We start from the raw sequence: 12,224 nt of genomic DNA, 5'->3' as shown, positions 1-12,224 counted from the left end.
ATTCGATCTTTCATGAGCTTTCGGATGATGGTTTCTAAGAAAAGGAATGATATTTACAAGAATCTTCATGTGATCTAACTAAAGATTCAGACCTATTTTTTTCCCCTATTTTCAAATATAGAGTTTCACTTTTCAAAACTCCAAATTTAAAGTTTCATCTTTTTATTTACATTTTGGTCCTTACAATTATAGATCATATTTATAATTCTTAAATATTTTTTTGTTTATTGTTTTAATCCTTAAAATTTTTATATCTCATAAATATTTTAAATTTGTTTTATAAATTTAAGTTTTACACATGAAATTAAATAAAAATTTTAAAACAATATTTATAATATTTTAAAACTAGAATTAAACAACAATAATATTACAAAAAACCATAATAAAAACTTAAAAAGACACATGAAGACTTAATTATTACTCAAATTTAAATATTATAACAACACTAATAGTCTGGTAAATTTGCTCCAAAACCTCCCAAATCTTCAAAATATTGCCCAAACAAATTTTGTGTAACCGAAAATGATTGTTGTTGTTGCTCTTGACGCCTTTTTCGTACGATTTTTTCTTGTTCAGATCGAATGTATTCACGAATATTAACATCATCGATAGAAGCTAAGTTTTTTAGAAATATTTTATTTTTCTCTTTTACTTCTTTAAAAGCTAATTTTTTTGCTTAATTTTGGAGTCGTAATTCAATCATCTCATAACATTTTTCCCTGCTTGTTGTACTTTCGTTTAAAAGATCAATGATTTTTTCATTTGATGATATCAAACTATCAGCGGGTATAAGAAATTCACTAGTTGATCATATATGGGAGCATTACGAAAATAATTTTATGGAATAATATAGTATTTGCTTGCAGTTTAATATTTAATTATGTACTTTTATTTATAATTTTATATTTTAGTGTAAGATTTTTTTAATTAATATTTATGTAATATTTATATATATGTACTAGTTATTTATAGAAGTTTTATGAATTTACATCAACTATGACAAATATAAGGACTGTAGTGTAAAATATAAATAATTTTGAAATTAAGTTTGAAGTTTTAATTTTGGAGAAAAATACATTAAAACTTCAAATATAGAGTTTTGGAAACTTCAAAATATAGTTCATTTTTGGAGATGCTCTAAGACTAAGACCAGGAACTTAAACTCGCGACCGGAAACTTTAGATATTTTCAATAATAGTTGTAAATAATCACACAAATATTACACCCAAAAAAATAAGCACAAAAATAATCACACAAATTGCAAAGTAAATTTTTGGAATCGAGCTCTCACGTTAAAAATTAGAGTGGTTAATATCGTTTATACCCTTAATGAATAAAATGTATAACTAAATTAAAAAATAAAAACAAAATTTTAATTTATTTGATTAGATAATTGATTAAAATTAATAATAGTAAGAATTATCCAAAATCTGAAATTATAATTTAAAAAAGAGAGAATTTTGTATATATTGTATTGTTATCTGAAAAAGTCTTTTAATAAAAAGTTTAAAACATGAATTATATAATTAAATATTAATAAAATAAAATTCTTAATTATATAATTAAAAATAGAATATTGAATTATCCAAAATCTAAAAATATAATTAAAAAAGAAGATAATGTATATATATATATATATTGTATTGCTATTTAAAAAGTAAGTTTTAGTAAGAAGTTAAAAAGATAAATTATATAATTAAATATTAATCTAATAATTTTTTTAATTATATAATTAAAAATATAAAATTAAGTTATTTTAAAATTTATTTTAGTATAATGAATATAGTGTACAAAATTTTTTTAAAAATTATGAAAATGTTTAAGTCTGTTTTACGGGCAAAACACTAGTTATTTATTATTCATCATCGGATCGGGTCACAACATTCGTCACATGCAGTTATTTTTCATTATTTTAAATATATAGCCATAGGATCATCATCACACGCTTATATTTTACTTTAATTATTAAATCGCTCTCTACTTCTTTTTGGCGGAGGCGGCGTAGATCGACTTGATAAGCTTTTCAGCTACGCACCTGCTCCTCTTGTCGTTGCAGCAGCACTGGTAAGCTGCTTCCAACAATTTCTTCTTCTCGGGGCCTTCAGCCATCTTCGAGACCATACTCAGAATGGCTTCGCAGGCTGTTTGGCTTTTGTCAGAAGACATGTTTGAGAATTGAGAGAGTGATTTTTTTTTTTTTTGTGTGTTTGTGTTGTGGTTTGTAAAAATTTACACCGCATTATCTATGTTTATATAGTGAATTAGCTTACATATGTTAGCTTAGATATGAATTAGCTAAGATTTGTAAGCTGACTAAAGCTCCTAACCATCAGTCTGTGTCTCGAGATGGTTAAGTGTTCTACTTTCTATTTTAAGTTGATTTTTAGAACTAATTAGTTTGAACGATGGATCATGTGTGAAACCAAAACAAACCTAGGCATACATACATTTTCACTTTTAGTTTGGTCGTGTCTTTTAGGATGGACGACATTTATGAATTGGTGTATATAATTACTGAAACCCACTTTTATTTATTGATAAAATCTCAGATGCTTAAAACCTCTAATAGACCAGAGAAGAGATTAATGAGGAGGAGTACTCAAAGAGTTTTGGAGGAAGTTGTGATATTGGAAGAAGCATAAGTTCAGACACAAGTGTAGAGAGCAGAGAGACAAGCTGGAGAATATGGTTATGGCACACAACAGTACTACTGTTTGTGGAGGAGAAAAATAAGAGACAATGAAGAAGAGAGTTGACTAAGACAGACTGCAAGCGGCTCCAGGAGTGTGTTTAGGAATGATCAACGCTAATTTGAAGCTGAAACAGAGGAAGTACCCAAAGAGCTGGATGTTTAAGAGTGAAGATGAAGGGTAAGAAGAGGGCGTCTGCTGAGCCTAAGGAAGAGAAATACAAAACAGTGGAGGTTATGTCAAAAAAGGCTTCGAATCCTGAAGAAAGACACTCATGACAGTGCACACACCAGCACAATGATCTTGTGTTTGGGGAGAAAATTACCATTGGCTAGTCACACAACCTGTGTTTGACAGAAGATTGTTGTTGATATTTAAGAAAAGGCAGAATAAGAGGAGGGCCAAATACAGCAATATGATTTGTCAAAACAAGAAGAACAAGTTGAAAGGGCTGCTGAAGCGAGGGAACCCAATACGCTCTCATGTCATCTACAAGTGGCCAGTGCTTGCAAGGAAGTGGATGTGTAAATTCAAAATAACATATACTATATATTATGTTCTTGTTGGGATACAAAGAACCATGTACTTTAAAACAATGAACATGAAACTAGAGCAAAGCAGCCAAATCCTTCGTACACAATGCGGTGCTCGCATCCTCGTAAATCTGGTAACAAGTCAAAACGCCAGTCATCCAATAAGGATGCTCAAAACACTCCTTACTAAATGCAGAATCTGAAAGAAACTTCTCCCACTTGACACTCGAACCTTCTTGTTGCAAGCCCCATATGTCTACATCTGATAAATCTTCCACTTCACATAGGCATAAGCGATCTTTTAGGCTCCATAAATACACTTTGTTGGAGTATTTGGTGAAGCAACTTGGTGGCAGTACCTCGTAAAACAGTTCTGTATGAAGATCCAATGCCGTAATGGTTAGGTTATATTATTCAGCCAATAAAGAGATCCATTTGCAAATGTGGATATTTTATCAATGTTAAATTGATTCTCAACATAGGGAAAATAAATGCATCTTCGTTCGCCGTTGCTGAGGTTAAAGACGTGGGTCTTGATAAGAGTCTTAGTAGCAATGCGGTCGTATAAATACATCAGAACGACTTTGTATGCTCCTGTAACGATGTCTTTTCCAAATCCTACATTCATTGGTGATTTTGACCGACCTAAAAGTAAAATACAAATCAACATTATTCTGATTATGCTTATTTAATTATTTTGAGTCATTTTAGTGTATATAACTATATATATACATATTTAAATATATATATATATATATATCTATACTATTAAAGCAGAATACTTCTTATGAATATGCCCCTGAATTTTCTTATTAATTACAAAACATTCAATTCTTTTTTTCAAAAATGAAAAGCCCAACTAATACATACTTACATTTTCGTGTTTTTTAAGCCCATTAAGTTGACATTCAATTCCTTTTTCAATTGTAAGCAAATTACCCATTTCATCTTCTTTATCTGTGAACCTGCAGAATAAAACAATTATTATGCCAAGAGGAAAGGAAATCAAATCGAAATTTATGGTTTGCTTATAATTAATACCCGATTCATGAGAAACATTCACCAATCAACAGTTTCAATCTTCACCAACGCCCTATCCATCAAGATCGATAGATCTACCCACTGATTCTCTCATCGATTCTCTATTTCAGTTCTAGCGTGTCGTCGATTCCTCAAAGAAAAATTGGATCGAGAAATATTTTTTTTCTACTTTCCCTTTTCTGTTTTTTTTTTAACCAAACGGCCACAAAAACATAGATTTTGACATAACAGATTTGTTGCTCTCTTTGGGCAATTCTAGCCCATTTTATCTAACAAAAAACAAATCCTAAACAAACCAAAGCCCAACAGTGTTTTCTTTTAAAACCAACTATGTATAAGCCAATTTAAATACATAATAATTATTAAATATTTCTGTTATTATAATTTAAAAATTATGCATGAATTAAAAATATGTAGAATGAAAAATGAAATGCCTATTACATTTTTCATATAATATTTATTTAATAAGTTAAAATTATAAATAAATAACCTTACCAAATATATCATTACAATATGATTAAATTTATTGAGTAGATGTTTACCATTTTAAAATATTTTAACTAATTAATTAGTTCACAAACAAACATTTTTATTTTTAATAATAAAAATAAAATAAAGAAGATAATGTTATAAAAATTGACCATAAACAAATAAAAATCTATTAAAATATAGATTAGATAAATATTTATTAATTTAAATGAAATTTTACAAAAGTAACGATCCCGCGCTTTGAAAGCGCGGGTCAAAATCTAGTATATATTTATATATAAATGGTTAGGAATTTGATTAGCACACTCAAGGTTAGTTTAACTTTTTTTTATGGATCTTAGGACTTTTTTTCGTAAACCTTTAATATTTATATTTTAAAATGACGTCTACTAATTTTTTAAACAAATGAATAATATTTTAGGTTCTTTTTAATCTAATTTGTTAAAGTGTAAATTTTTGTATTGTATATATAAATAAATTTCATAATTATAACATGGAAACATAAGTTCAGATTTTTGAGAACTCATATCCTTCTGTCACCTTAGCTGGCCACGAGCACACCAAAGACTCACTGAATTAAAGAGTGTTAAGTACCTGATAAGAATGCGTAGTTTCGCAAAAAATCAGGAGAAAGTATCCGAAATTTTCTAATTGTGGTGTTAATTATATATATGTATCCAAGATGATAGATGCAAGCCAACCCATCGCAATACCCCACAATTCGAGCTCTATGATCGTGATAAAATTCACAATGTCGATCCGGAAGCTTGTAAGAACAAATTGTAATTTTTTCTTCGACGCCATAAGGTTTCAAAAAAATGGTTTTTGAACTTTGATCATCTTTAAACTTTTCTGATTTAAGAAGAAAGAGTACTAGATCTGGAAATCGGACAAGACGTTTTTTGGCAAGATAGCTGGATTCGATCATCGATTTCCATTGTTATGATACAGATTTGAATCTACACAAAGATTTCACCGGAAGACGCTCCAAAATTTCCTCTTCTACCATATGATCCATTATAAAGTTGTGAGTGTTTGAATTTTTTTTATGTCTTTATTGTTTGTACACAATTGTACATTTGTATTTTATCTCATTATTTAGGTTTATATGCTGTATATTTAAATAATTATTTGAGATTTTCAACACCTTTTCTTTGTTAACAACATTAATTTCTTCAAATTCTCTATATATCAGTTGTCCAAACATACATAAAATTAATATATAATAATAAACCAAATCTTGAAATAATTGGCAAGAGCAATAACAATTGCCAAACAAATCAGTTAAACAGGAAAAATATATATATCCACATTTATTAAAAATAAATATAATTTTCATAAAGTGAACAAGAAAGTATTATATGTTTAGTACTATATATATATATATATACATATATCTGAAATATTATATATTTGTATATTCATAAGGAATTGGAAAGGAAGAAAAGGAAGAGGGAGAAGATAATCCTCATATATTCAAATTTTAAAAGTTATTAGATTTTCAAATATAATAATATGAAATAGCTACATTAGAAACTCTATAATTAACACTCATAAATTAATAAATATATCTGGTTTCAAGTTTGACTGGTTCAAAATGACACAAATCAATAAGAATTTTTTTTATAGAAAATTCTATGTAAATATATATTCAATTAAAAGTATAAACTATCAGTTTATATGTATATATATTTTATATAAGTACAAACAAACCATTATATTGTTAGTTTTATATTCAAGGAATTAATTTTACATTGTTTACACTTAATATATTTTGATGAGATTTAGTAAAGTTAAATTGATATTTGTTATACCATCAAAACTATACCATATTTTTTAATTTAATCCAGTTTAGTTCTTTAGTGGGAAATTACCACAAATAGCACATTTATAGTACCACTTTTCATGTTTACACTTTACACTAACCACTTTTACCTTCACTTTTAATGAAAGGTAAAAAACAATTATACCCTTAGGGTTAACTAATCTAGATTTAGGGTTTAGAGTTGAGGGGTGAGGTAGGGTTTTTGGAATGTGAAATTTAGTATTCTAATAAATATATAAATAAATATTTAAAAATATATATAAAAATTTTTAAAAACTAGTTTCAAACATAATTTTCGTTTTTCAAAAAGAAATTTGAAAAAAAAATTAAAACAAATTAAAAAAAATTCAAAAAAAAAATTTATAAGAAAGTTTGAATTTGAAGAAGTATAATTCGAAAACATAAATTTTTTTATTTTTTTATTTTTTTGTTTAAATAATAATTATTATATATATAAATAACAAAGGTAAAAGAATCTTTTGTCACTTAATGAAAAATGTATTTTTGAAAATGTCTCTTTAGTGGTGGTAAAAATGAAAAGTAATACTATAAAAGTGGTAAACATGTAATTTCCTCTTCTTTAGTCTTGCTTTGTGTTTTTTTAGTCTCGGTTTAACCAAAATTCACTATGTATTTCGGTTCAAGTGATGATTCCAACTAGAAATTACTATGAACTTATTTATTTACTTAGAGTGTGGCTCCGCACGAGGGCGGGGTTATTTGACATTACTAAGTAAACATGCAGTTATACATTTGGTCAACTCGAATATGAAAAATTCCGTAAACATTGTCTTTTTAATATAAAATCTTACACACAGTTCTCCTCGTGGGAGTTTCGCCGAAATTGGCTGAAAAAAACTGAAGCTGGAAATAGAGAAAATATAGCAAAGTCCGAAATAGGAAAAAGCATAGCAACTTAGGAAATTGTAAACTGACGAAAGCTTATGGTTTGACAGCCATGAAACTTTCATTCACGGGGGCGTTTGCGGCTACACTCTTTGTCTTCAACGCCGGTACGATTAGGTTCATCGGTTCCAGCTGCAACCGTGTTGCAGGCAGATGCAGATGTTTGGCCACAATCCCCTTCAACAAATGGAGTTTTGTTGGTGTTGCAACTCTGCGAGACAGTTGCATATGTGTTGCTTTAAATTAGTTAGAAGAAACGTGTTCGAAAGTATATATTATTATACCTTGGGGTTGATATTGTCGTTGATTGCAGAAACGGTGAAAGTACGGTGTTAAGGATGAAATTGTATGACGTCACACATATCGGAAAAACAAATCCTTCCCAGCAAGTTCTTCTAGGCATCTGTAGCAGGTCTAAGGGTTGAGATTTAGTTGCAACAAAATCCAAACTCAGACGCAACAAAACCTTCAACAAAACCATATCACAGCCGCAACATAATCCTATCTAAGTCGCAGCAAAATATAATATATAACGTCGCGATATCCTATCAGAAAAAACGAACTCGTAAATAAAAATGCGGCGAAGACGATTTCGTACAAACGATTAGAGGCGACGATTTCGGACACGACGATAACGGAGAAAACATAGTATCATGACAGAGAATTAGTTCGAGGAAGAAGAAGTAAACACATACAATATCGATGACGGAGAGTGAGAGTATCCTCGCGATTCCTTCGTCGACGATTCCTTCTTCGAGACGACAAAAAAAATGTTCTTAGTTAGTTTTTTTTACTTCTATCTAGTTATGATAAAAAAGAGACGATTTGGTTTCTATTACGATGATGTGTATATTGAATTAGTTATGTGAATTTAATATTTAAAAATAATTTCAATTAAAAAAAAAACTAACAAAGGTTTTTATTGTCATTTAGTAAGAGTATCTAAACATTCTATTAATTTGTAAAAGATGTTTAACACTCTAGTAATAAACCAATCTTTCTTATATATTCTAGTAATTTTCCCTAAAGCAAATACCCGTGCGCTAGTTGTAAATTAAGACGAAAGAAAAGGCAATAAAGTGAATTAGTGAACTGTGATACAGATAGGATGACACAAAGAAAGAATATGACAAACCTCCAAAACAAACTAATCATGACTCTTAAGAAAGCTTTTTTCTAAATGCACAGAACACTATTGACTCCCGGAGAAGAACATAACATTTGAAACGGACAAAACACAAGAGAATCATGTTTCCCAGACATTAACCGGATCCAAAACAAGACAGAACATTGTTGTAAGAAAAAGGAACCAGAGAGAACAGTAGTAGTAGCAAACAATTTGGTATCGCAAATATAGGTAACAAAGGAAGAATCCTGATATTTGCAACATCACAGCTAGAATTAGAAGAACAAAGACCGCAAAAGTTGTCAGAACTTGACAGCGGTAGTCCAAGTGCCTTGAACACTGGGGTGCTTGGTCACATGCCTAGTCCGCAGCTTCACCACTTTCCTTCCAAGAGAGTTCCTCAGCCTCGTTGCATTCAGAAGCACTTGATCAGGATCCATGTTCTTCACACACACCACTCTTTCATTTCTATTCCCTATTACACAATAATCACAAGTAAAGTTCGCTACTTTCAAGATCCCTTGTAAAAACTATAACAAGTAAAAAAGGAGAAAAGTTGATTTCATTCATTACTGTAAATGCCCTTGAGGTAAGGATGCTGTCCCCTTGAGAGCTCGGTCACCACTTCGAGCTGCGGATTCTTCTCGATCAGAGCAGGTAACTCTGATTCCATAAAGGCTCTGTTTTTAACAAACCAATCCACCAGTTTCAAAGTGATCGATGAAATGGGATTAAACGCGAAATAAGAAATTAGGTCAAATGGTTACCGTATGCCTCTACTGCTGCCACCCCAATTACAGTAGCTCACCACGAGCTTCTGGAGCTGCCATACTCCTCTTAGTGCCATCTCAAATCTCGTCGGAGAGAAACTAAAACCCTACCCTAACGCGTCTCGATGTGTAAATAAAAGAGAAGAAGAAGAAGATCACGTGATTGGTGCACGTGACTGACTACATATAAATTGGAATGGGCTTATTTTGGGCTTAAACAAAAGCCTGCAACTATTTTGAGATATACTCAATGTAAACTTTTTTCTTCTTGTTTTTGATGTACTCAATATAACATTTGAGAAAGATTTGAAGTAATTTAACTTTTACATGAGTGTATCAAAATGGTTTAAGTAAATTATGAAAACTATTGTGATTTGACTAAAACACTCTAAAATCCTGTCTAACACCATTAAATTTGAATTTTGAAAATTTAACTTGTAAACTCCATCAAAAGACAATCAAATCATATAAATCTCTCAATTTTTTACTATTAAATTGTTTCTAATAGCAATAAATTTTAAAATATATCTTTAAATTGCAAATTCAATAACATTAAATTTAAAAATCATATTTGAATAAGAACTAACTTGTACTGAGGTTTTGTAATTTTACTACAAATCTGATTGTTAGATAACAATGATGAAACTAAAACAAACCGGTTCATGGTCTAAGTGAAACTACTCAACTCGGCAAAAAAGAAAGAAAGCTATTCATCATCTTCATTTGCATCAGCATAAGACTTGACGACACGTGTGTATTTCTCAGGGCTCTCATACCAGCTAGGCGTCTTGATGATCGGTTTCTCCAGCAAGTACTCGTCATACACTTTCTGCCTCTCCAATAATCTACCCCAACTGTCCATAACTTTGGTCAACCTACCACTCTTGGGTCGTCCAGTAAGATACCTAAAGTAATCCCTCGCAAGACGGAACAACTCCTCCCCGTTGATGAGGTAGATGTACTAAAAAAACAAGAAGAAACAATGATCAAAGGATAAGATAATTTAAGACAAAGATTAACTTGTGAAGTTGTTGTCATTTACCAGAAAGATGAAGCCTATGGTTGCTAAAACCACTTGCAGTGTTTCATGTGCTAAACCAGGAAGACCACCGCCTTCTCCTGATGAGCCTTGAGATCCTCCATTTCCACCGCCTGACCCTCCTCCTCCTCTTCCCCCTCCTCGTGGAGGAGTGTTGCCACTGTCGTAATACTCTTTATTTCGAATCTGCTCCCGCAACATATCTTCAACTGATTTATCCCCCATAGCTTTCTCAATTTCTTTCCATTGTGAGGAAATCTGTTCATAAAACATCATCACTGAGAATGTTAATATCAGAAGCAGCTAACATAACTTACTTCTGTGCTTTAGCTTATTAACAATAAACACAAACACACACAAAGAGGACTAACTTATTCAGATCTAATAAGCCAGAACATCCATAGAATAAAGAAAAGCATCTGATCTCATCACTACAACAGATTTATCCTTCTCACCAAGTAAGCACACAACAAAAAAAACATCATCTTACACGCACACACTATCATCTTACACGCACACACTCATAAAAGATCAATTTTTTTGCACTATTTAACTATTAAAATCTCATATTGTCATATGGTCTAACAAGCAAAAAACATCCATAGCATGAAAAGAAAGCATCTGACCTCGTCACTAGTATCAGATTTATCCCTTCAACCAAGATATCACACAGCACAACAGCATCATACAAACACTACTTATCATCAGAAAACACAGCCCAATTCAAAGACCAAGTTTTCACACGCGCACTCACACCAAAACATCAAATATGAAGCATGTGAAGACTACTAATCACAGCATCTCAATGATCTAATAAGCAAGAACCTCCATAGAACGAAGAAAAAGCACCTGTTCTCATCAATACTATCAGACTTATCCATTCAACCAAGAAACCACACAAGCACAAAAGCACCATATAAATACTACTTATCATCAGCCCAATTCTATGAGATCAAGTTGAAACATGTAAAGACTAATCTCAATGATTAATAAGAAAAAAAAAACACTAACCCCATTAATACCATCAGGTTTATCCTCCCCACCAAGCACGCAAACAGCAGGACCTTTCCTCTGATCCCTACTCTGTAGACGACTTCGATGGCTCAGCAGAGGAGAAAACCGAGTAGACGTGGATGATGCAGACGCACGAAGAGTTAAGTTGCGGCGTGGCTGATAATCAAAGCGTAAACTCGTCCTCAAAGATGGTATATTAAAGACACGTTTCGTTTGTGACGTCCTTGGACAGAACAAGGACGGTTTGAATAGGTTAGCCTGCGTAGATATCATCTCTGTTGGCTTCTCTCTCTCAAGACACCAACTTCAACAACATTCAAAAAGACAAAAGTCCAATAAGAACCCAAAGAGTAAAGCCAATCCAAGAAGAACGCTGACAAAAGGTTACTAGAGATCTAAAGGTTGGAACTTTAAGGAAGACTGCAGTTCGGAGGATGAAATAAATGTATTACCTTTGACGAAACCCTAATTGGATTCTTGGAGATGAAGCTTTCTTGTCTGTGTTACCAAAAGAAAGAAAAAAAAGGACAACCGGAGAAATCGCGGAGCTCAAGAGAGGTGTAGAAATTGCGTTAAGGCGGCTGGTAAAACGATGTCGTTTTCTTCTGAACCGATCAGTGTACTTATACCCGGTTTAATAGATCCAGTTGTTGCCGGTAGAGGTGTTTAATTGAGATTTTGTTCGTTTTTTATATTATTTTAAAATTAGTATCATTTTAAAATTATATCTAGTTTGATATTTTATTTAATTTCAAACCAAAAATTATAATTATAATTGATTTGATGTAAAA

The 12,224-nt window shown here is 31.3% G+C and overlaps 2 protein-coding genes and 3 long non-coding RNA genes across 5 annotated transcripts; 1 reads left to right on the top strand and 4 right to left on the bottom strand.

Moving 5' to 3' along the window:
• The first annotated feature begins 1,656 nt into the window (after positions 1-1,656).
• Positions 1,657-3,330, top strand: LOC108869730. The gene is made up of 2 exons (XR_001956088.2): positions 1,657-2,064; positions 2,550-3,330. It is a non-coding gene; the product is annotated as an uncharacterized LOC108869730 (long non-coding RNA).
• LOC117128218 lies at positions 3,114-6,836 on the bottom strand. Its single transcript, XR_004451466.1, has 2 exons — positions 4,098-6,836; positions 3,114-3,868 (listed from the first exon to the last, which is right to left on the bottom strand). It is a non-coding gene; the product is annotated as an uncharacterized LOC117128218 (long non-coding RNA).
• Positions 6,837-7,345: 509 nt separating this feature from the next.
• LOC108869729 lies at positions 7,346-7,936 on the bottom strand. The gene is made up of 2 exons (XR_001956087.2): positions 7,769-7,936; positions 7,346-7,695 (listed from the first exon to the last, which is right to left on the bottom strand). It is a non-coding gene; the product is annotated as an uncharacterized LOC108869729 (long non-coding RNA).
• Positions 7,937-8,679: 743 nt separating this feature from the next.
• On the bottom strand, positions 8,680-9,554 carry LOC103841810 (54S ribosomal protein L51, mitochondrial). Its single transcript, XM_009118384.3, has 3 exons — positions 9,378-9,554; positions 9,184-9,290; positions 8,680-9,085 (listed from the first exon to the last, which is right to left on the bottom strand). Exons 1-3 carry the CDS (start codon positions 9,455-9,457, stop codon positions 8,913-8,915), a joined length of 360 nt encoding a protein of 119 aa, XP_009116632.1. The 5' UTR covers positions 9,458-9,554; the 3' UTR covers positions 8,680-8,912.
• A 373-nt stretch (positions 9,555-9,927) lies between these two features.
• LOC103841809 lies at positions 9,928-12,038 on the bottom strand. The gene is made up of 4 exons (XM_009118383.3): positions 11,886-12,038; positions 11,431-11,737; positions 10,423-10,677; positions 9,928-10,341 (listed from the first exon to the last, which is right to left on the bottom strand). Exons 2-4 carry the CDS (start codon positions 11,704-11,706, stop codon positions 10,087-10,089), a joined length of 786 nt encoding a protein of 261 aa, XP_009116631.1. The 5' UTR covers positions 11,707-11,737; positions 11,886-12,038; the 3' UTR covers positions 9,928-10,086.
• Positions 12,039-12,224: the final 186 nt, after the last annotated feature.

The sequence above is a fragment of the Brassica rapa genome, chromosome A09, assembly GCF_000309985.2.
Source record: "Brassica rapa cultivar Chiifu-401-42 chromosome A09, CAAS_Brap_v3.01, whole genome shotgun sequence".
Lineage (NCBI taxonomy): Eukaryota > Viridiplantae > Streptophyta > Magnoliopsida > Brassicales > Brassicaceae > Brassica > Brassica rapa.
Note: the sequence above shows the minus strand (reverse complement) of the source record. Positions and strands in the feature narration are given on the sequence as shown.

What these genes read in the sequence shown, in the direction of transcription:
- LOC103841810 (XM_009118384.3), bottom strand. Translation starts at nt 9,457, where the DNA reads ATGGCACTAAGAGGAGTATGGCAGCTCCAGAAGCTCGTGGTGAGCTAC. An exon ending in GGCAGCAGTAGAGGCATACG is followed by an intron (nt 9,291 to 9,377) that starts GTAACCATTTGA and finishes TGTTAAAAACAG; the next exon opens with AGCCTTTATGGAATCAGAGT. An exon ending in TTACCTCAAGGGCATTTACA is followed by an intron (nt 9,086 to 9,183) that starts GTAATGAATGAA and finishes ATTGTGTAATAG; the next exon opens with GGAATAGAAATGAAAGAGTG.
- LOC103841809 (XM_009118383.3), bottom strand. Translation starts at nt 11,706, where the DNA reads ATGATATCTACGCAGGCTAACCTATTCAAACCGTCCTTGTTCTGTCCA. An exon ending in AACCTGATGGTATTAATGGG is followed by an intron (nt 10,678 to 11,430) that starts GTTAGTGTTTTT and finishes TTTTATGAACAG; the next exon opens with ATTTCCTCACAATGGAAAGA. An exon ending in CCATAGGCTTCATCTTTCTG is followed by an intron (nt 10,342 to 10,422) that starts GTAAATGACAAC and finishes TTGTTTTTTTAG; the next exon opens with TACATCTACCTCATCAACGG.